This window comes from Salvelinus sp. IW2-2015, linkage group LG36 (assembly GCF_002910315.2).
Source record: "Salvelinus sp. IW2-2015 linkage group LG36, ASM291031v2, whole genome shotgun sequence".
Lineage (NCBI taxonomy): Eukaryota > Metazoa > Chordata > Actinopteri > Salmoniformes > Salmonidae > Salvelinus > Salvelinus sp. IW2-2015.
The window spans coordinates 23,199,088-23,222,380 of NC_036875.1; the positions used below are offsets into that span (position 1 = coordinate 23,199,088).

Sequence of the window (23,293 nt, forward strand, 5' to 3'; positions counted from 1 at the left end):
TTTCTCCCATCATTTCATGTAACTATTTTAAGTTTGTTTGTTTGTTTATGCATTTCTGTGAATTAATTAGTTAGTAATAAATAAATGATTTAAGACAATTGATGTATGGATGACTCATAGTGAAGACTGGGTTCGTGCAGATAATCAACAATTTACGACGTTTGGAATGAGACTAACGTGAGGTAAAGTAAATAAATCATTAATTAGAGGACTATTGATCAGATATGAAAATATCTGAAAGGTTAAATTGGGAAATTATGACTTTGTAATCTAACTTTCCCTGGTGCCCTCGAATTCATAGTTAATTAGTTACGTTATTACTCAAGTGATCGCGTAATCCCTAATTACAGGAATCTTTGATAAAAACTATAAGTCTTCAATTTAACAATAGCAAAAACACAACACCTGTATTAAAAAGAGGATCCCATCAGTTTTCTATAGGCTAGGCCTACTGTATTTATTTATTAATTTATGTGTCAACTTTCCTAGTATTAAGCACATTGCTGATCTTTACTACAGGAGTATAGCCTACCTGGCTGGCATGAAAATGAATCACGGGAAAAGCGTCCTCCATTCTCATTCACTATTTAAGTGCATAGATTTTTATTTTTGTCCTGACCCTGTTTCGATACAGGTGCATGATAATGGTCCATTCTAAATCAAAACAAATTTCATCGATTATTTAGTATATGTAAAGACAAGATTAAATCAAGAATTGTCTGATGGGTGACAATATTAGCCTATCATTTGTGAATGTTGCCCAGCTTGTGTGCAGTAAGACACTCATTTTGCGACTGTTTCAAATCATAGTTGCACAACTCATGTAGCCTAGCCCATAGGCCTATATGTTTTGATAAGGTTTGTATCACAACTAAAGTGGCAAAATAACTTCTTAAAATTAAGCACATTAATCTGCTTTACAACTGGTGTAGAGCCGCACTGGCATACAGATTTTCACCATAAAAATGCACATTATAATTTATTTTTATTTTTTATTTCACCTTTATTTAACTAGGCAAGTCAGTTAAGAACAAATTCTTATTTTCAATGACGGCCTAGGAACAGTGGGTTAACTGCCTTTGTTCAGGGGCAAACGACATATTGTTACCTTGTTAATTCAGGGATTGGATCTTGCAACTTTTCGGTTACTATTCCAACGCTCTAACCACTAGACTACCTGCCGCCCCAATAAAAGCTTTACATGCATAATCACATTTGTGGTCCATCTAAGAATGGTGTTTTCCCGCAATGGAATCTCACGCTTAAGCCTACTGCCATGTGCGCATTGCTGCGCTTATAATGTGAAGAAATAGCCTAATAGTTTATCAACATTAAGCTACATTCAGATCTGTTGTCAGCCTCGTTGCTTAAAAAAGTTTTTTGATGCTAGGTTGTATTAATTTGGGCTCTATCCCATCCCACAACTGTCCTAGACTATGTTTTGGAATATTTATTTCTTGCACAGAATAGGTCAACTTACAAGTCATCAACTGGCAGCTTCATTAAATAGTACCCACAAAACACCAGTCTCAACGTCAACAGTGAAGAGGCGACTCCGGGATGCTGGCCTTCTAGGCAGAGGTGCAAAGAAAAAGCCATCTCTCAGACTGACAATTAAAAAGAAAAGATTGAGATGTGTAAAGGATGTGTTCCTCTGTTCCACTGGACAGAGGAACCTGCCTAGAAGGCCAGCATCCAGAGTCGCCTCTTCACGTGTGACATTGAGACCGGTTGTTTGTGGGTACTATTTAATGAAGCTGCTAGTGAGGACTTGTGAGGCGTCTGTTTCTCAACTAGACACTCTAACGTACTTGTCCTCTTGCTCAGTTCTGCACCGGGCCTCACACTCTTCATTCTGGTTAGAGACATGTTGCCCTGTCTGTGAAGGAAGTAGTACACAGCATTGTACGAGATCTTCAGTTTCTTGGCAATTCTTGCATGGAATGCCTTCATTTCTCAGAACAAGAATACACTGACGAGTTCATCGAAGAAGCACTTTGTTTCTGGCTGTTTTGAGCCTGTAATCAAATCAAAGTTTATTTGTCACGTGCGCTGAATACAAACAGGTGTAGAACTTACAGTGAAATGCTTACTTACCAACAGTGCATTTTTAAGTTAAAATAGGTTTGAGTTGAACGAAGTAAAGTAAAGAATAATAAAAACAACAGTAAAAAGACAAGGAAAATAACAGTAGCAAGGCTATATACATTAGCGAGGCTATATACAGGCACCGGTTAGTCAGGCTAATTGAGGTAGTATGTACATTATGTATATTAAGTGACTATGATATATGATAAACAGAGAGTAGCGCAGCGTAAAAAGACGGGTTGGGGGGGACACAATGCAAATAGTGCTGGTAGCATTTGATTACCTTTTCAGGAGTCTTATGGCGTGGGGGTAAAAGCTGTTAGAAGCCTTTTGGTCCTAGACTTGGCGCTCGGTACCGCTTGCCATGTGGTAGTAGAGAGAACAGTCTATGACTGGGGTGGCTTTGTCGTGCTCTTCACTTCCTCGTGGTGTGTTTGGACCATTCTCACAGTTTATTATAATAGCTTATAAGACTCTAATACTATCGTAAGTGATCTCGAAGCTGTAAGACCCAGCCTACCCCAAACAGCAAGCAATGCAGGTGTAAGCGACGTAGAAGCGTGGCTAGGAAAAACTCCCTAGAAAGGCCAAACCTAGGAAGAAACCTAGAGAGGAACCAGGCTATGAGGGTGGCCAGTCCTCTTCTGGCTGTGCCGGGTGGAGATATATACAGAACATGGCCAAAATGTTCTAAGTGACAGCATGGTCAAATAATAATCAGGAATAAATGTCAGTTGGCTTTTCATAGCCGATCATTAAGATTGAAAACAGCAGGTTTTCGTTCACCTTCACACTCCTGGGCCAGACTACACTCAATCATATGACCTACTGAGAGATGAGTCTTCAGTAAAGACTTAAAGGTTGAGACCGAGTCTGCGTCTCTCACATGGGTAGGCAGACCGTTCCATAAAATGGAGATCTATAGAGAAAGCCCTGCCTCCAGCTGTTTGCTTAGAAATTCTAGGGACAATTAGGAGGCCTGCGTCTTGTGACCGTAGCGTACGTGTAGGTATTTACGGCAGGACCAACTCGGAAAGATAGGTAGGAGCAAGCCCATGTAACGCTTTATAGGTTAACAGTAAAACCTTGAAATCAGCCCTTGGCTTAACAGGAAGCCAGTGTAGGGAAGCTAGCACTGGAGTAATATGATCAAATTTCTTGGTTCTAGTCAGGATTCTAGCAGCCGTATTTAGCACTAACTGAAGTTTATTTAGTGCTTTATCCGGGTAGCCGGAAAGTAGAGCATTGCAGTAGTCTAACCTAGAAGTAACAAATGCATGGATTAATTTTTCTGCATCATTTTTGGACAGAAAATTTCTGATTTTTGCAATGTTACGTAGATGGAAAAAAGCTGTCCTTGAAACAGTCTTGATATGTTCGTCAAAGAGAGATCAGGGTCAAGAGTAACGCAGAGGTCCTTCACAGTTTTATTTGAGACGACTTTACAACCATCAAGATTAATTGTCAGATTATACGAAGATCTCTTTGTTTCTTGGGACCTAGAACAAGCATCTCTGTTTTGTCCGAGTTTAAAAGTAGAACGTTTTCAGCCATCCACTTCCTTATGTCTGAAACACAGGCTTCTAGCGAGGGCAATTTTGGGTGCACCCATGTTTCATTGAAATGTACAGCTGTGTCATCCGCATAGCAGTGAAAGTTAACATTATGTTTTCGAATAACATCCCCAAGAGGGAAAATATATAGTGAAAACAATAGTCCTAAAACGGAACCTTGAGGAAACACGAAATGTACAGTTGATTTGTCAGAGGACAAACCATTCACAGAGACAAACTGATATCTTTCCAACAGATAAGATCTAAACCAGGCCAGAACTTGTCCGTGTAGGCCAATTTGGGTTTCCAGTCTCTCCAAAAGAATGTGGTGATCGATGGTGTCAAGGCAGCACTAAGGTCTAGTAGCACGAGGACAGATGCAGAGCCCCGGTCTGACACCATTAAAAGGTAATTTACCACCTTCACAAGTGCAGTCTCAGTGCTATGATGGGGTCTAAAACCAGACTGAAGCATTTGTTGTTTCGGAAGGCAGTGAGTTGCTGCGCAACAGCTTTTCTAAAATTTTTAAGAAGAGAAGGAAGATTCGTAATAGCCGATAGTTATATTTCCGGGTCAAGGTTTGCTTTTTCAAGAGAGGCTTTTTTACTGCCACTTTTAGTGAGTTTGGTACACACCGGTGATAGAGACCGTTTATTATGTTCAATATAGGAGGGCCAAGCACAGGAAGCAGCTCTTTCAGTAGTTTAGTAGGAATAGGATCCAGTATGCAGCTTGAAGGTTTAGAGGCCATGATTATTTTCATCATTGTGTCAAGAGATAGTACTATAACACTTAAGTGTCTCTCTCGATCCAGGCCCTGCAGAGCTGTGCAGATCCACTAAGCCCTGGAGGAATACGCAGATTTAAAGAGGAGTCCGTAATTTGCTTTCTAATGATCATGATCTTTTCCTCAAGAAGTTCATGAATTTATTACTGCTGAAGTGAAAGCCATCCTCTCTTGGGAATGCGCTTTTAGTTAGCTTTGCAACAGTATCAAAAATAAATTTATCCTCTTCTAAATGTGGAAAATAGGTGATCGAGCAGCAGTGAGGTCTTCGATACTGCACGGTACTGTTCCCAAGCTTAAGACTTCCAGTTTGGTGTGGCGCCATCCGTTCCAATTTTCTGGAAGCTTGCTTCAGACGTATTTTCTGTATACCAGGGAGCTAGTTCTTATGACAGATGTTTTTCGTTTTTAGGGGTGCAACTGCACTTAGGGTATTGCGCAAGGTTAAATTGAGTTCCTCAGTTAGGTGGTTAACTGATTTTTTCCTCTGACGTCCTTGGGTAGGCAGAAGGAGTCTGGAAGGGCATCAAGGAATTTTTGTGTTGTCTGAATTTATAGCACGACTTTTGATGCTCCTTGGTTGGGGTCTGAGCAGATTATTTGTTGCGATTGCAAATGTAATAAATTGGTGGTCCGATAGTCCAGGATTATGAGGAAAAACTTAATCTACAACATTTATTCCATGGGACAAAACTAGGTCCAGAGTATGAACCAGTGAGTAGGTCCAGAGACATGTTGGACAAAACCCACGTCGATGAACCCTGAGCAACTTTTGGAGTGGGTCTGTGGACTACTCTCCAATGAATATTAAAATCACCAAAAATTAGAATATGCTCTGTACTTAACATCAATCAACTCGGCAACGCTGTAATAGGCCCAGGAGGCCAAACAAAGTAAACATAATAAAGTGATTGAGTAGGCTGCATAGATTTCATGACTAGAAGCTCAAAAGACGAAAACGTCATTTTTTTTTTTGTAAATTGAAATTTGCTATCGTAAATGTTAGCAACACCTCCGCCTTTGCGGGATGCACGGGGGATATGGTCACTAGTGTAACCAGGAGGAGAGGCCTCATTAACACAGTAAATTCATCAGGCTTAAGCCATGTTTCAGTCAGGCCAATCACATCAAGATTATGATCAGTGATTAGTTCATTGACTATAACTGCCTTTGAAGTGAGGGATCTAACATTAAGTAACCCTATTTTGAGATGTGAGGTATCACGATCTCTTTCAATAATGGCAGGAATGGAGGAGGTCTTTATCCTAATGAGATTGCTAAGGCGAACACCGCCATGTTTAGTTTTGCCCAACCTAGGTCGAGGCACAGACACAGCCTCAATGGGGATGGCTGAGCTGACTACACTGACTATGCTAGTGGCAGACTCCACTAAGCTGGCAGGTTGGCTAACAGCCTGCTGCCTGGCCTGCACCCTATTTCATTGTGGAGCTAGAGGAGTGAGAGCCCTGTCTATGTTGGTAGATAATATGAGAGCACCCCTCCAGCTAGGATGGAGTCCGTCACTCCTCAGCAGGTCAGGCTTGGTCCTGTTTGTGGGTGAGTTTGTTGGTGATGTGGACACCAAAGAACTTGAAGCTCTCAACCTGCTCCACTACAGCCCTGTCAATGAGAATGGGGGCGTGCTCAGTCCTCCTTTTCCTGTAGTCCATAATCATCGTCTTAGTTACATTGAGGGAGAGGTTGTTATTCTGGCACCACCCGGCCAGGTCTCTGACCTCCCTATAGGCTGTCTCTTCATTGTCGGAGATCAGGCCTAACACTGTTGTGTCGTCTGCAAACTTAATGATGGTGTTGGAGTCGTGCCTGGCCAGGCAGTCGCGGGTGAACAGGGAGTACAGGAGGGGACTGAGCACGCACCCCTGAGAGGCTCCAGTGTTGAGGATCAGTGTGGCGAATGTGTTGCTACCTTCCCTCACCACCTGGGGGCGGCCCGTCAGGAAGTGCAGGATCCAGTTGCAGAGGGAGGTGTTTAGTCCCAGGATCCTTAGCTTAGTGATGAGCTTTGAGGGTACTATGGTGTTGAACGCTGAGCTGTAATCAATGAATAGCATTCTCACGTAGATGTTTCTTTTGTCCAGGTGGGAAAGGGCAGTGTGGAGTGCAATAAAGATTGCATCATCTGTGGATCTGTTTGGGTGGTATGCAAATTGGAGTGAGTCTAGGGTTTCTGGGATAATGGTGTTGATGTGAGCCATTACCAGCCTTTCAAAGCAATTCATGGCTTTGATCAAACTCACATATGCTGATGCTCCAGATACTCAGCTAGTTTAAAGAAGGACAGATTTATTGCTTCCTTAATCAGAACAACCGTTTTCAGCTGTGCTAACATAATTGGAAAATTATTTTCTAATGATCAATTAGCCTTTTAAAATGATGAACTTGGATTAGCCAACACAACGTGCCATTGGAACACAGGAGTGAGGGTTGCTGATAATGGGCCTCTGGACGCCTATGTCGATATTCCATAAAAAATCTGCCGTTTCCGGCTACAATAGTCATTTACAACATTAACAATGTCTATACTGTATTTTTGATACATTTTATGTTATTTTAATGGATAAAAAATAAGGACATTTCTAAGTGACTCCAAACTTTTGAACGGTAGTGAATATACTGTATTTTATACCATCTATTGCACCTTGCCTATGCCTCTCGGCCATATCTATATACTTTAATGTACATATTCTCATTCACCCCATTAGATTTGTATGTATTAGGTAGTTGTTGGGGAATTGTTAGATTACTTGTTAGATATTACTGCACTGTTGGAACTAGATGCACAAGCGTTTCGCTACACTCACATTAAAATCTGCTAACCATGTGTATGGGCCCAATAACATTTGACTTGATTGTTGTGACGGTATAGGCTATATTACATGGATTTATTACACTTTTTAAAATGCTGATGTTCCAAAGGTCTGCATCAGTGTCTTGTAGGCTATGCCTGGAAACCAGGAGATGCTAAACGTGTTAATGCCAATTAACGTCAATCACCGTGAGACCGACAGTTATTTGCTTGACAATCACAGGCTGAAGAAATTTCATGACCGCCAAAGCCCTAGTCATGATACACACTTTTAGCTAATTGCATATGTACACATATAACCTTCTAGCATTATCTCTTTGCTTACAGGAAAGTGTTTGCATTAGCATGATTGCTAGGGCATATATTGTAGTTGTAAATGCAGGCTGTTTATATTAACTGTATCCCCCCTCTCCTCACAGATATCTCTGCTGCCTGTTGGGTTCTACTTGTCATTATATTTCTGATTGTCGCTGCTGCTGCTGCTGGACTCATATGGTACCGGTGGAAAAACGGAAAATGTCTTTGGTAACGTCAGCTTCTCAAAATCAAGCACTGAATTTTGCATAGTGAAAAATGTATTTATATTGAATTATCATACATTGATTTTGCTTTCAAATCCATGTTCTCTTTTTCTGGATAATATCCCAGGAGTTCATTCATGGGCGGTCACCAGTTCGAGGCACAATCACAGGTATGTGACTATGTTACAGGCCACCATTGTTGCTTGACTAACCTATCTCAACCACTTTTTGCTCTGTAATAATACTGTTAAAATGTCTAATGACAAGGTTGAGGAAGATGAAGCTGGGGTGTAAACCAAGAGGGCAGATAAGGAAGAAGTATCATAAGGTAGGGTACATACCCTTCTATTCTTTCTTTTTCAAAACACATTTGAAATATTATTCCCCTAAAAAAATGTAAAGGTCTATTTATTGTGTTAGCTTGAAGAAGTCGCCAGACAGGCTGAGAGCAAATGCCATAAGAGTCTTAGACGTGTAGGCTCGGCCCTAATTTATGTGTTCTCTGTCACTTGGAGCTGCATTGCAAATGGTCCAGGAACACAAGGAAAGGACAATTCCCAAGGACTAGTCAGCCCTCCCCCTTTGAGGGCCCAAAATGTATCTCTGTTACAGTATCCAGAGGACTGACTATTGAATGTGTGATAGATACCAAAAATGGATACTATGGAATTATTCTATCTAAAACTTCTTCACTGAGGATAACTTGAATTTGATCTATGTGGCTGTATGTTCTCTGTGGTAACTTGTATCTGTACAGGGTTAACTTTAAATTACCCTATGCATAGAGTTGTGTGGTCCTCTCAGAAATTCTGTCTTATTTACATTGGTCTTAGATTGGTCTTAGATGCTGTGACACCCTGTTGAGATTGGTCCTTGGTGGTCAGGTTACGCTGTAAACTTGGTATTGTTTGATTGGTCGGTGGTTTTGGGTTGACAAGGTTACACCTTCAGATGTTATAAATGTTCTCTCTTATCCTGTTGATGAGGGAAGGTTGTATGATCAATTCCCATTTCCTAGGCTTCAAGGCATCTCCATGTTAGCATCACCTACTTGGTATGGCTACTGCTCAGCATCTGACCGCAAGGCGCTTCAGAGGGTTGTGCATACAGACCAATACATCACTGGGCCCAAGCTTTCTCCCATCCAGGACTGATATACCAGACGGTGTCAGAGGAAGGCCCTAAAAATTGTCAGACTCTAGACTGTTCTCTCTGCTACCGCACGGCAAGCTGTACCAAACCACCAAGTCTAGGTCCAAAAGACTCCTTAACAGCTTCTACCCCAATCCATATGACTGTTGAACAGTTAATCAAATGGCTACCCAGACTATTTTGTATTGACCACCCCCCTCCTTTTTTTACACTTCAACAAGTTACTGAGTAAAGGGTCTGAATAATTATGTAAATGTGATATTTCAGTTTGTTTTTAATAAATTTGCAAAAAATTACAAACGCCTGTTTTTGCTTTGTCAACATGGGGTATTGTGTGTAAATTGAGGTGGGGAAACTACAGTTTACATTTTTAAGTAATTAATTTGCATTTTATTGCATGACATAAGTATTTGATCACCTACCAACCAGTAAGAATTCCGGCTCTCACAGGACCGTGTTATTTTTCTTTAAGAAGCCCTCCTGTTCTCCACTCATTACCTGTATTAACTGCACCTGTTTGAACTCGTTACCTGTATAAAAGACACCTGTCCCACACTCAAAAAGATTTGGCATGGGTCCTGAGATCCTCAAAGGTTCTACAGAGCATCCTGACCGGTTGCATCACTGCCTGGTATGGCACTTGAACTATACATTAATGTACATACTACCTCAATTAGCCTGACTAACGGTGCCCGTATATTGCTTCGCTACTGTTAAAGCCTCGCTAATGTTATAGCCTCGCTACTGTTATTTTTCACTGTCTTTTTACTGTTGTTTTTTTATTTCTTTACTTACTGTTCAACTCATACCTATTTTTACTTAAAAATTGCACTGTTGGTAAGTAAGCATTTCACTGTAAGTTCTACACCTGTTGTATCAGCGCACGTTGACAATAAACTTTGATTTGATTACAGGCTCAAACAGCCAGAACTAAGTGCTTTCTTCTGAAACTCGTCAGTGTATTCTTGTTCTGAGAAATGAAGGCTATTCCATGCGAGAAATTGCCAATAAACTGAAGATTTCGTACAATGCTTCAGAGGGTAGTGCATACAGCCCAATACATCACTGGGGCAAAGCTGCCTGCCATCCAGGCCTCTACACCAGGTGGTGTCAGAGGAAGACCCTAAAAATTGTCAAAGACCCCAGCCCCCCAGTCATAGACTGTTTCTCTACCACCGCATGGCAAGCGGTACCGGAGTGCCAAGTCTAGGACAAAAAGGCTTCTCAACAGTTTTTACCCCCAACCCTCTTTTACGCTGCTGCTACTCTCTGTTTATCTTATATGCATAGTCACTTTAACCTAATCCGTGTACATACTACCTCAATTGGCCCAACCAACCAGTGCTCCCGCACATTGGCTAACTGGCGCTATCTGCATTGTATCCCACCTCCCACCAACTCCTCCGTTTACGCTACTGCTATTCTCTGTTCATCATTTTTTATTTTTTATTTTTCCTTATTTAACCAGGTAGGCTAGTTGAGAACAAGTTCTCATTTGCAACTGCGACCTGGCCAAGATAAAGCATAGCAGTGTGAACAGACAAACAACACAGAGTTACACATGGAGTAAACAATAAACAAGTCAATAACATGGTAGAAAAAAAGAGAATCTATATACAATGTGTGCAAAAGGCATGAGGAGGTAGGCAATAAATCAGATCATTACAATTTAGCAGCAATTACACTGGAGTGGTAAATCATCAGATGGTCATGTGCAAGTAGAGATACTGGTGTGCAAAAAAGCAGAAAAGGAAATAAAAGCAGTATGGGAGGTGAGGTAGGTAAATTGGGTGGGCTATATACCGATTGGACTATGTACAGCTGCAGCGATCGGTTAGCTGCTCGGATAGCAGATGTTTAAAGTTTGTTGAGGGAGATAAAAGTCTCCAACTTCAGAGATTTTTGCAATTCGTTCCAGTCGCAGGCAGCAGAGAACTGGAAGGAAAGGCGTCCAAATGAGGTTTTGGCTTTAGGATGACAGTGAGATACACCTGCTAGAGCGCGTGCTACGGGTGGGTGTAGCCATCGTGACCAGTGAACTGAGATAAGGCGGCACTTTACCTAGCATAGCCTTGTAGTGAGACCTGGAGCCAGTGGGTCCGACGGCGAACATGTAGCGAGGGCCAGCCGACTAGGGCATACAGGTCGCAGTGGTGGGTCGAATAAGGTGCTTATAGTAACAAACGGATGGCACTGTGATAAACTGCATACAGTTTGCTGAGTAGAGTATTGGAAGCCATTTTGTAGATGATATCCGACAAGTCGAGGATCGGTAGGATAGTCAGTTTCACTAGGGTAAGTTTGGCGGCGTGAGTGAAGGAGGCTCTGTTGCGAAATAGAAAGCCGACTCTAGATCTGATTTTGGATTGGAGATGTGTGATATGAGTCTGGAAGGAGAGTTTGCAGTCTAGCCAGACACTAGGTATACTTATAGATGCCACATATTCTAGTCAGAACCGTCCAGGGTGGTGATGCAAGTCGGGCGTGCGGGTGCAGGCAGCGAACGGTTGAAGAGCATGCATTTGGTTTACTAGCGTTTAAGAGCAGTTGGAGGCCACGGAAGGAGTGTTGAATGGCATTGAAGCTCCGTTTGGAGTTGGTTATCACAGTGTCCAAAGAAGGTCCAGAAGTATACAGAATGGTGTCGGCTGCGTAGAGGTGATCAGGGAATCCCCACAGCAAGAGCAACATCATTGATATATACAGAGAAAAGAGTCGCCCGAGAATTGAAACCCTTGGTACCCCATAGAGACTGCCAGAGGACCGGACAGCATGCCTTCCGATTTGACGCACTGAACTCTGTCTGCAAGTAGTTGGTGAACCAGGCAAGGCAGTCATTAGAGAAAACCGAGGCTACTGAGTCTGCCGATAAGAATATGGTGATTGCAGAGTCGAAAGCCTTGGCCAGGTCGATGAGACGGCAGCACAGTACTGTCTTTTATCGATGCCGGTTATGAATATCATTTATTACCTTGAGCGTGGCTGAAGTGCACCCGTGACCGGCTCGGAAACCGGATTGCACAGCGGAGAAGGTACGGTGGGATTCGAGATGGTCAGTGGATCTGTTTGTTGACTTGGCTTTCGACAGACCAGAGTACTGAGATAGGCAGGGCAGGATGGATAGGTCTGTTAGTTTGGGTCCAGGGTGTCTCCCCCTTTGAAGAGGGGATGACCGCGGCAGCTTTCCAATCTTGGGATCTCAGATGATACGAAGGAGAGGTTGAACAGGCTGGTAATAGGGGGTCGACAATGGCGGCGGACAGTTTCAGAAATAGGGGGTCCAGATTGTCAAGCCCAGCTGATTTGTATGGGTCCAGGTTTTCCAGCTCTTTCAGAACATCTGCTATCTGGTTTGGGTAAAGGAGAAGCTGGGGAGGCTTGGGCGAGTAGCAGCGGGGGGGGGGGGGGCTGTTGGCCAAGGTTGGAGTCGCCAGGAGGAAGGCATGGCCAGCCATTGAGAAATGCTTGTTGAAAGTCTTCGATCATCACGGATTTATCGGTGGTGACCGTGTTACCTACGCTCCAGTGCAGTGGGCAGCTGGGAGGAGGTGCTCTTGTTCTCCATGGACTTTACAGTATCCCAGAACTTTTGGAGTTAGAGCTACAGGATGCAAATTTCTGCTTGAAAAAGCTGGCCTTTGCTTTCCTGACTGACTGCGTGTATTGGTTCCTGACTTCCCTGAACAGTTGCATATCGCGTGGGCTCTTCGATGCTATTGCAGTTCGCCACAGGATGTTTTTGTGCTGGTCGAGGGCAGTCAGGTCTGGAGTGAACAAGGCTATATCTGTTCTTAGTTCTGCATTTTTTTGAACGGAGCATGCTTGTCTAATATGGTGAGGAAGTAACTTTTAAAGAATGACCAGCATCCTCAACTGACGGGATGAGGTCAATATCCATCCAGGGTACCCGGGCCAGGTCGATTAGAAAGGCCTGCTCGCAGAAGTGTTTTAGGGAGCGTTGATAGTGATGAGGGGTGGTCGTTTGACCGCGGACCGCAGCGGATACAGGCAATGAGGCAGTGATCGCTGAGATCTTGATTGAAGACAGCAGCGGTGTATTTGGAGGCAGGTTGGTCAGGATAATGTCTATTAGGGTGCCCATGCTGACGGATTTAGGGTTGTACCTGGTAGGTTCCTTGAGATTTGTGTGAGATTGAGGGCATCTAGCTTAGATTGTAGGACTGCCGGGTGTTAAGCATATCCCAGTTTAGGTCACCTAACAGAACAAACTCTGAAGCTAGATGGGAGACGATCAATTCACAGATGGTGTCCAGGGCACAGCTGGGAGCTGAGGGGGTCGGTAGCAGGCGGCAACAGTGAGAGACTTATTCTGGAGAGATTAATTTTTAAATTAGAAGTTCGAACTGTTTGGGCATAGACCTGGAAAGTATGACAAACTTTGCAGGCTACTCTGCAGTAGATTGCAACTCTCCCCCTTTGGCAGTTCTATCTTGACGGAAGTGTTATAGTTGGGTATGGAAATCTCAGAATTTTGGTGGGCTTCCTAAGCCAGGATTCAGACACGGCCAAGGACATCAGGGTTGGCAGAGTGTGCTAAAGCGGTGAGTAAGACAAACTAGGGAGGAGGCTTCTGATGTTGACATGCATGGGGCCAAGGCTTTTCGATCACAGAAGTCAACAAATGAGGGTGCCTGGGGACATGCAGGGCCTGGGTTAACCTCCACATCACCCGAGGAACAGAGAGAAGTAGTAGGATGAGGGTGGCGCTAAAGGCTATCAAAACTGGTCGCCTAGAGCGTTGGAGACAAGGAATAAAAGGAGCAGATTTATGGCCGTGGTAGAATAGATTCTGGGCATAATGTGCAGACAGGGGTATGGTGGGGCACGGGTACAGCGGAGGCAAGCCCAGGCACTGGGTGATGATAAGAGAGGTTGTATCTCTGAACATGCTGGTCTCAATGGGTGAGGTCACCGCATGTGTGGGAGTGGGACGAAGGGGGTATCAGAGGTACGGAGAGTGGAACTACGGGGTCCATTGCAAACCAAAACAATGTAACTATGATAACTAGCCTGAACAACAGTATACAAGGCATATTGATATTTGGCAGAGACATACAGTAAGGCATAAAGTGATTGCAAGGTCTTGATTGGGAGAGCTAGCTAAAACAACAGTGAGATTAACAGCAGCTAGTCAGCTAACACAGACACAGCAGGTAAAAATGGCGACGACTAGGCAGAGAGGGTCGGATTAACTACACACGAGCCTGAGTTAAACACAGAGCCGACAGATAAAACACAAGTAAACAGAATGGAGTACCGTAAATTAATGGACAGTCCGGTAGGCATCAGCTATGTAGCCAGGTGTCATAGTGTCCAGGGGGCAGCCGTAGATGGAGCAGGGAAGTCGCCGCTAAGCTAGCACGCGTGGGTTTAAAGTTAGTAGCCCGGGGGGTGAGTCTGCTCAGACGAAGGGGTCTGCTCAGACGGAGGCCGGTTGAGGGTACAGCGGATGGGGTAATCGTCTGCAGACCAGATGTGGTCGTGTCGACAGAGAATCCAGGCCGGATGGCGAGAGAGAGGTTGTGATTGTAGAATTGTGTTTGCTAACTGATGCTAGCTTCGTAGCCAGTGGCACTAGCTGTGCTAGCTGCGTTAGCTGCAGGCTAGCTGTGAGGATCAAGAGTAGTGGCTCAGGGATTACGGCAGGAATCCGGCGTTGTTGTCGAGAGACAGTCCGATGCTGTTAAATTGGTGAGTAATATCCAGGCTAATAACAGGGCTGGTGTCTGTGCCGAAGTAAAGGCTGCTAGCATCGGTTAAAAATGGCTAAGTAGCTTGTAAGTGCTTAGCATGTAGCTGGTTACGCTAATGGAAGGTCTTGATGTGTTCCACAGTTCCAACGGTAAAAGCTGCTAGCATCGGTTAAAAATGGCTAAGTAGCTTGTAGCTGGTAGCTTGTAGCTGGTTAGCTACTGGGGGTTCGTGAATGTGTTCCAAAGATAAAAAATGATAGCGATTCCGTACCACATTGGGTGAGGTAGGTTACCGGAAGGTATAATCGAATTGAAAATCGAAAAGAGATAGAAAAAAAAWATATATATATATACAAGAAGTACGAAAAAATACAATGTGCACGAGAGCACTAAAAAATACACGTCTACACTGCTACGCCATCTTGGTGTATGTATGCATAGTCACTTTAACCATACATACATGTACATACTACCTCAATAAGCCTGACTAACCAGTGTCTGTATATAGCCTTGCTACTCTTATTTTCAAATGTATTTTTACTGTTTTATTTCTTTACTTACCTACACACACAAACCTTTTTTTCGCACTATTGGTTAGAGCCTGTAAGTAAGCATTTCACTGTAAGCTCTACACCTGTTGTATTCGGCGCACGTGACAAATAAACTTTGTTTGATTTGAGATAGTTTGACTATGATTGGTGTTAAAACAATTCTAATTAAATTATTAAATGAAATCATACTCTACCTTAACCACAATGTATTTAAAAATGCATTGGTTTGTTATGAAAAAGAATGCTATTTAATATTTGCATTTAAAGTATAACTTTTTAATGTATATTAACAAAGTGCATATAAATCTAACAATTCAAAACGAATACAATCTGAACAGCATAATAGAATATTGCACCATATCAAAGAAAAATAAATAATTTGCAAAACTGCAGCATCCGACTTAAAACATTAAACTGGTCCCTCTTTTCTCTCTCTTTATTGCCATGTTATAACCAGCAGCACACAGCAATGCTGACCATATTTTGCTTTTATGGGAGATTTGCATTCAGAAATGCAAGCTGCATCACTTTTGAGGGGCTGATGGGGTTTCTCCTCTCAGTAATTATTTGTCCCGTTTTCAAGAAGACCCTCTCGGAGGGAACGGATGTGGCCACTATGCAGAGTCTCCCTCCTCCAAATAGGATCGGACCTCCATTATGGCATCTGCTGAGGGATTCCTTCATGCTGCATCCCCAGTTGCTCTCTCATCAAACAGCAGACGTGTGGCACTACTGCTGGTGCTTCTGCTCTATCTGATCCCTCTTCTTCCTGTTGCCCTGGTGCTTGAGCCAGCTGACTGCTGGGGCTGTCCCTCCCTGCTGCTGAGGTTATTCTTTGAAGAGCCTCATCACTCGCTCTGGCATCACTGAAGGCTAACTTCTTAAACCTGGGGTCAAGTGCAGCGGTTTCTGATAGCACGTGATTCTATTCCATTCTGTGGAACTTTCTGTCCATTGATGAACATAGGGTGTCCATCAACTCTGTCACATGTCCTGTGGTTACATTTGCTTCTCTCTGGCGGCTGGCTGTGATTCGCTACAGACCCTTACAAAAGAGTATTGTTTTTGAGGCTGTCACATAGCTGAAAAGAGAGAACAGTAACTTATTAGTTCAGGTTCATGTTTTGTCTACTAATACTACATTCTCATCTACTGCTCATAAACATATATAATACTGGATTAAATAATGATGTAGTAATAACTGCTTACTGTACCTCTCTCCACTGATCTCCACAGTGACCTGCTCAAATGGTTCCAGGACTCTGCACACCTTCTCCACCACCTCCCATTCCTCTTGGGTCAGAGCATCAACAGGTGCATTGACAATGGCCAGGGTAGAGATGATGGCATCCTTTGACTCAAGAAACCGCTTCAACATTTAAAATGTTGAATTCCACCTTGTAGTGCAGTCTTGTTTAGGCCTCAGCTCAGGCGTCCCCATCTGGCATTGTGTAGACTTTAGTTTTTCAACACCTTCTGTGCTCCTGTGGAAGTATTCCAAAGTTGCTTTCACTTTGTCCACAGTGGGCTTCATCGCCTTCAGAGTATCTCTTACAATCAGGTTGATTGTGTGGGCAAGATATGGATGATGAGTCCATTTTAAACATTTCATGGCTTTGGTTAGGTTAGCTGCATTGTCGCTAACACAACAGACCACTTTTCCATCTACTTGCCATTCTCTGGCCACTCTCAACAGTTCCTCTGCCAAGTTCTCTGAGGTGTGTCAGTCGCTGAACTCAAAGCAGTCTAGAAGACAGCTAAACATCGAAAAATCTTCAATGAAGTGACATGTAACCGACATGTAATAAGTGGTTACCCTTGATGTCCAGCAGTCAGTCAGTGGTAAGGCAAACTGCAGTAGCTTTTTGGACTCTTTACCGCACTGAAGCCTGTGTGTTCTCGTATAGTTGTGGAATAAGTGATTTTGAAAGGGTTTTCCTGCTTGGAATTGTGTACATTGGATTTAGACTATTGCTATAGTTTGTAAACCTCTGTCTTCCACAATCGAAATTGGCTGGAAATCGGTGGCAATCATTTTAGCCAATGCAATATCAATTTGGCCTTGTTTTACTACAGACATAGACTTTGGCATAAACTGGTCCATAGAAGACTGCGTTGCTGTGGGTCGTGGAGTAGGCCTACTTGATTGAGTGGATACATCTCCACGTGTGGAGGTGCTGGCTCTACCACTATCACTAGCAGACCCGCTAGTTTCTTGAAGCTACGCTAAAGCTAGCTTCACAGTTGGGTGACAAGTTCGCATATGCCGGTGTAGGTTGTGCGTAGAACCGGCTTTATATGACATTTTGTTTTGGCAAATTCTACACTGCTCTAACATTGTCTACATTATTAAAATGCATCCAAATGCTACTGTGCTTCCGACTCGTTTTCCAGCTGTTGTTTTCACTGCTGTCCTTCCTCTGTCTCCTGGGCTGCTAAGTGTGTGACTGTGAGTGAGTTGGCTCGGCCCTCCCTCACGCATCTTTGGTTCATTGGTTGACACTGCATGTCTGATTGACAGGAACTACAGGTAAGGCTGTTAATCTGAGCAGACAGTCAGAACGAATGTGTGTGTGCTTGAGCATTTAGGCCTATATTATCTTTCTTTGAATTAGTTAATTCTATTCATTTAAATCTTTTGATTATTCATATCTTAATTTTTTTATAGTTTTATAAATAGATTCGGCTCTTCTGATATGCGAGCCGGCTCCCAACGTTCACCTACAAGAGCCGGTTCTTAGAGCCGACTGGTTTGCGAATGACCCATTACTAGAAGGGAGGAGGAGGAAGGGGCATTGCACTGGGTAGCACAGAGCAACACTTTAAGGGGCATTGCACAAATAATGGCGCTGACTAGGGAAACGTTCCCGCTGTTCTTAGTGCCTGTCTGCAAGTTCAAACGAAAACAATGTAACCAATAATGGCGCGAAAAATGCCCCTTAAATATGAATTCGGAGGGCAGAAATTATTAAATATTAAAGCATTAGACATCTCACTAAAGGCGTCAGTCAAAGGTTATACTTAAATCCGAACTGGATTTAACGAAAAATGACATGAAGTGTAACGTCCTGACCAGAGTTCTTATGTGTTTTGCTTGTTTAGTGTTGGTCAGGACGTGAGCTGGGTGGGAATTCTATGTTGTGTGTCTAGTTTGTCTGTTTCTGTGTCCAGCCTAATATGGTTCTCAATCAGAGGCAGCTGTCAATCGTTGTCCCTGATTGAGAATCATATATATAGGCGTCTCCAGAGCCCTGTTCCTCCTCCACGCACTCTCCCTATGGTGCGTGTCTCCAGCCCAGTACCTCCAGTTCGGCACCAACGCACCAAGCCTCCTGTGCGTCTCCAGAGCCCTGTACGCACTGTTCCTTCTCCCCGCCCTCGCCCTGAGGTGCGTGCCCTCAGCCCGGTACCTCCAGTTCCGGTACCACGCACCAGGCCTATAGTGCGCCTCGAGAGTCCAGTGTGCCCTGTTCCTGTTCCCCGCACTAGCCTTGAGGTGCGTGTCTCCAGTCCGGTACTACCAGTTCCGGCACCACGCACCAGGCCTACTGTGCGCCTCAGCAGGTCAGAGTCGGCCGTCTGCCCAACCGCCTGCACTGCCGCTGTCTGTCCAGCGCCGGTCTGAGCCATCTGCCTGCCCAGCGCCGTCTGAGCCATCTGCCTGCCAGCGCCGGCTGAGCCATCTGTCTGCCAGCGCCGTCTGAGCCACCGTCTGCCAGCGCCGTCTGAGCCATCTGTCTGCCCAGCGCCGTCTGAGCCATCCGTCTGCCAGCGCGCGTCTGAGCCATCCGCCTGCCCAGCGCCGTCTGAGCCATCCGCCTGCCCAGCGCCGTCTGAGCCATCTCCTGCCCAGCGCCGTCTGAGCCATCTGTCTGCCCAGCGCGTCTGAGCCATCCGTCTGCCCAGCGCCGTCTAGCCTCCGTCTGCTCCACGCATCTGACCGCCCGTCTGTCCCGAGCCGTTAGAACCGTCCGTCAGTCAGGAGCCGCTAGAGCCGTCCGTCAGTCAGGAGCCGCTAGAGCCGTCCGTCAGTCAGGAGCCGCTAGAGCCGCCAGCCAGTCAGGAGCCGCCAAAGCCGCCAGCCAGTCAGGAGCTGCCAGAGCCGCCAGCCAGTCAGGAGCTGCCAGAGCCGCCAGCCATCAGAGCTGCCAGAGCCCCCAGCCAGTCAGGAGCCGCCAGCCAGTCATGAGCCGCCCTCAGTCATGACGCCCTCCAGTCATGAGCCGCTCCGTCAGCTGCACTCAGTCATGACTGCCACTCATCAGCTGCCACTCAGTATGAGCTGCCACCAGTCATGAGCTGCCACTCAGTCAGAGCTGCCACGCAGTCCGGAGACTGCCCACTCAGTCCGGAGCTGCCACTCAGTCCGGAGCTGCCACTCAGTCCGGAGCTGCCACTCAGTCCGGAGCTGCCTCTCTGTCCGGAGCTGCCTCTCTGTCCGGAGCTGCTTTTCAGTCCGGAGTTGCCCCTCTGTCGTGAGTTGCCCCTCTGTCGGGAGTGCCCCTCTGTCGTGAGCTACCTCTCTGTCGTGAGCTACCTCTCTGTCGTAGCACTCGTCTGAGCTCACCTCTCTGTCGTGAGCTACCTCTCTGTCGTGAGCTACCTCTCTGTCCTGAGCTACCTCTCTGTCCTGAGCTACCTCTCTGTCCTGAGCTACCTCTCTGTCCTGACTGACTCTCCTGTCCTGAGCTACTCTATCTAGGGGGGCCTTGGTGAAGTTCCTAGACCAAGGTCGGCGAGGGTCGCCACTCAAAGGACGCTAAGGAGGGGGACAAAGACAGTGGTAGAGTGGTGTCCTCGTCCTGCGCCGGAGCCGCCACCGCGGACTGATGCCACCCAGACCCTCTTCTTACCGAGCCCTCAGGAGGGGGGACTGTAACGTCCTGACCAGAGTTCTTATGTGTTTTGCTTGTTTAGTATTGGTCAGGACGTGAGCTGGGGGGAATCTCTATGTTGTGTGTCTAGTTTGTCTGTTTCTGTGTCCAGCCTAATATGGTTCTCAATCAGAGGCAGCTGTCAATCGTTGTCCCTGATTGAGAATCATATATAGGAGGCTTGTTTTGTGTTGGGATTTTGTGGGTGATTGTTTCCTGTCTCTGTGTTTGTGTTCTACACCAGATAGGTCTGTCTCGTTTTCACATTTGTTATGTTGTATTTTGTATAGTGTTCACTTATTCGTCTCTTTGTTTATTAAATATGTTGAACACTAGCCGCGCTGCATTTTGGTCCTCTCCTTCACCAATGGAAGAAAACCGTTACATGAAGAGCACACATTTGTAAATCCCAAACTCTAAAAGTAATTGGAAAGGTAGATACAAATTATATATGTATAATTATATACAGATTCATTTTCCAACCCACTTATTAATTAATACAGTGGGATAAATCAGGTGTTTCTTGATGGTATTAAACAAATCTACTGTGAAACAAAAGTGTACACTTTACCCACATGTTTATTGACTTTTTTTTTTAAGACGACGGTAACATGTCAGATATAGTAGAAATGCTACAAAATCTGCTTGTTTGAATGTATTTTCCAAAGCCTGTCTGGATGTGAACTACTTTGTGCCTAGAAAACTTACGGAGCGGGGCTTGTGTGGGATATCCTGCGAGCAAGAGCCTGTCATGACGGCGGTGAATTGGAAACGACAGGATGTCAGGGGTAAACCTATAACCGTGCCCTTGATCTGTAAGAAAGGAATAGTAAAATTGTTTAATTAATTATAACATGTTTTAAAAGGTCTGTACTAAAGATTTAGAATTAAATAAAGGGTATTAAAGCTGTATCTCACCCTTTAACGAACGGGAATCTGTCGTTTTCTCTCTCGCCCCGGTCTGTCGCGGAGAAAGGCTTTTCTGGGAAAATGGGTATGTGCGTTTCAAAACTATGTCTTATTTTATACGAATACAGTCTTTCCTACAACAGACAGTTATAAACAGAAACATTTAAAGGTTACCGCTTCTCTCTCCCGGATACGGGATCCTCCTCATCAAAAAAGCTGACTAGCATAGCCTAGCCTAACAGGACAGGGATATCATATAATATAATTTTCATGAAATCACAAGTCCAATACAGCAAATGAAAGATAAACATCTTGTGAATCCAGCCATCATTTCCGATTTGTAAAATGTTTTACAGCGAAAACACTGTATTTCTATTAGCTAACCACAATAGCCAAACACACAACCGCATATTTTCACCATGTTTCCACCGCATAGGTAGCTTTCACAAAGCCGACAAAATAGAGATAAAATTAGTCACTAACCAAGAAACAACTTCATCAGATGTACACGGTCTTATAACATAGTTATCACAATACATTTATGTTTTTGTTCGGAAATGTTGCATATTTGAGGTATAAATTAGTTTTACGATTGCACGCGCAACCATCAAAAATAGCACCACAGCAGCCAGAATAATTACAGAGAGCAACGTGAAAATACCCAAATACTCATTCAATAAACATTTATGAAAAATAACATGTGCTACAGCAATGAAAAGATAAACATCTTGTGAATCAGCCAATATTTCCCCGATTTTTTAAGTGTTTTTAGAGCGAAAACACAAATATATGAATTATATCTGCTTATCCCACCACTTCCCAAAACACACAAACGCATTTATTCACCGCAAAGGTAGCTTTCGCCAAAACCAGCAAAAGAATATAAAATTAATCAGCTAACCTTGAAACAAATTCATCAGATGACAGTCTTACTAACATCATTGTTATACAATACAACTATGTTTTTGTTCGAAAATGTGCATATTTATAGCTACAATCCTGGTTATACATTGTGAATACGTAGCATCGATTCAACCAGAATCTCCGGAGATAATTGTTGGACACTCACCTAAATCTGACCAAAGAACTCATCATAAACTTTACATAAAAATACTTGTTTGTACTGGCAAATGAAAGATACACTGGTTTTAATGCAACCGCTGTGTTTGATTTTTTAAAAATAACTTTACCATACATACAGCTTGCGTCTTTAGTTCGTGAGCACAAGCGCTCACCAAAACGGCGGAGAATAGGAGTCAACATTTTACACAGAAATACGAAATAACATCATAAATGTTGTACAAAGGAGTCCTTGGTCCAGAATATATTCGTTGTTTGTGGCTTTAGAATGTCCATTTCTTCTGTCGAATTCGGCCATACCAATGCTAGCCAAGGTTCCTACATTCCATCCTCTCTTGACGCAAAGAACGGAACACTCCAAAGTCCCATAAACATTGAATAAATCTGATAAACTCGATTTGAAAAAAACTACTTTATGATTTATTATCATATGTAATCCAATAAAGATCAGAGCCGGAGATATTCGCCGTGTAAACTGAACGCTTTTTCAGAAGACGAATGTCGAGCTCCCAGCGCGCGCTTCGAAGACAAAGAAAATCCCGGCCTGCCACTCACAAAGCTCTTGTTCGGCCTCAGATCAAGCTAGACACCCCATTCCACCTTCCACTGCCTGTTGACATTTAGTGGAAGGCGTATGAAGTGCATGCATATCGATAAAATAAGCCAGTTGAATAGGCAGGCCCTGAACAGAGCCTCGTTTTCAGATTTTTCACTTCCTGTATGGAAGTTTGCTGCAAATGAGTTCTGTTTACTCACAGATTAATTCAACAGTTTTAGAAACTTCTGAGTGTTTTCTATCCAATAGTAATAATAATATGCATATTGTATGATCTAGAAAGAGTACGAGGCCGTTTCATTTGGGCACGATTTTAAAGACAAGAAGTTATAAAGGTAGTACTGGTGTCGGTAACGATGTATAACTGTTGTACAACAATGTTTATACATAAAAACATTATTGCATGTTTCAATATTGGGCAGTAAAATTGGTTAATTAATTATAACATGTTTTAAAAGGTCGGTACTAAAGATTTAGAATTAAATAACGGGTATTAAAGCGGTATCTCACCTTTAACGAAGGGACTCTGTCTTTTCGCTCTATCTCACAGCCTGTCCCGGAGAAAAAAGGCTTTCAGGAAAGGCGTGCGTGTGTGGGCGTGTATGTGTGTGTTTCAAAACAAAGGGGTTTTGGTGGTGTGTGTTCAACAATGCCCTGGCATTTGCACTTAACCTCTCTCGG

At 43.9% G+C, this 23,293-nt stretch overlaps 2 protein-coding genes across 2 annotated transcripts in view; both read left to right on the top strand.

Moving 5' to 3' along the window:
• The window catches only part of LOC111959577 (nectin-4), a 41,426-nt gene extending 32,198 nt beyond the window's left edge, over nt 1–9,228 (top strand). Inside the window, exons 7-10 of the mRNA XM_023981236.2 lie at nt 7,675–7,780; nt 7,904–7,946; nt 8,044–8,104; nt 8,795–9,228. Coding sequence (XP_023837004.1) covers nt 7,675–7,780; nt 7,904–7,946; nt 8,044–8,070 — 176 coding nt within the window. The 3' untranslated portion in view covers nt 8,071–8,104; nt 8,795–9,228. The remainder of the gene's footprint in view (nt 1–7,674; nt 7,781–7,903; nt 7,947–8,043; nt 8,105–8,794) is intronic.
• Nucleotides 1–23,293, top strand: part of LOC111959806 (potassium voltage-gated channel subfamily E member 2) — a 367,483-nt gene that overhangs the window by 27,461 nt on the left and 316,729 nt on the right. The gene's annotated exons all lie outside the window — the stretch shown is intronic.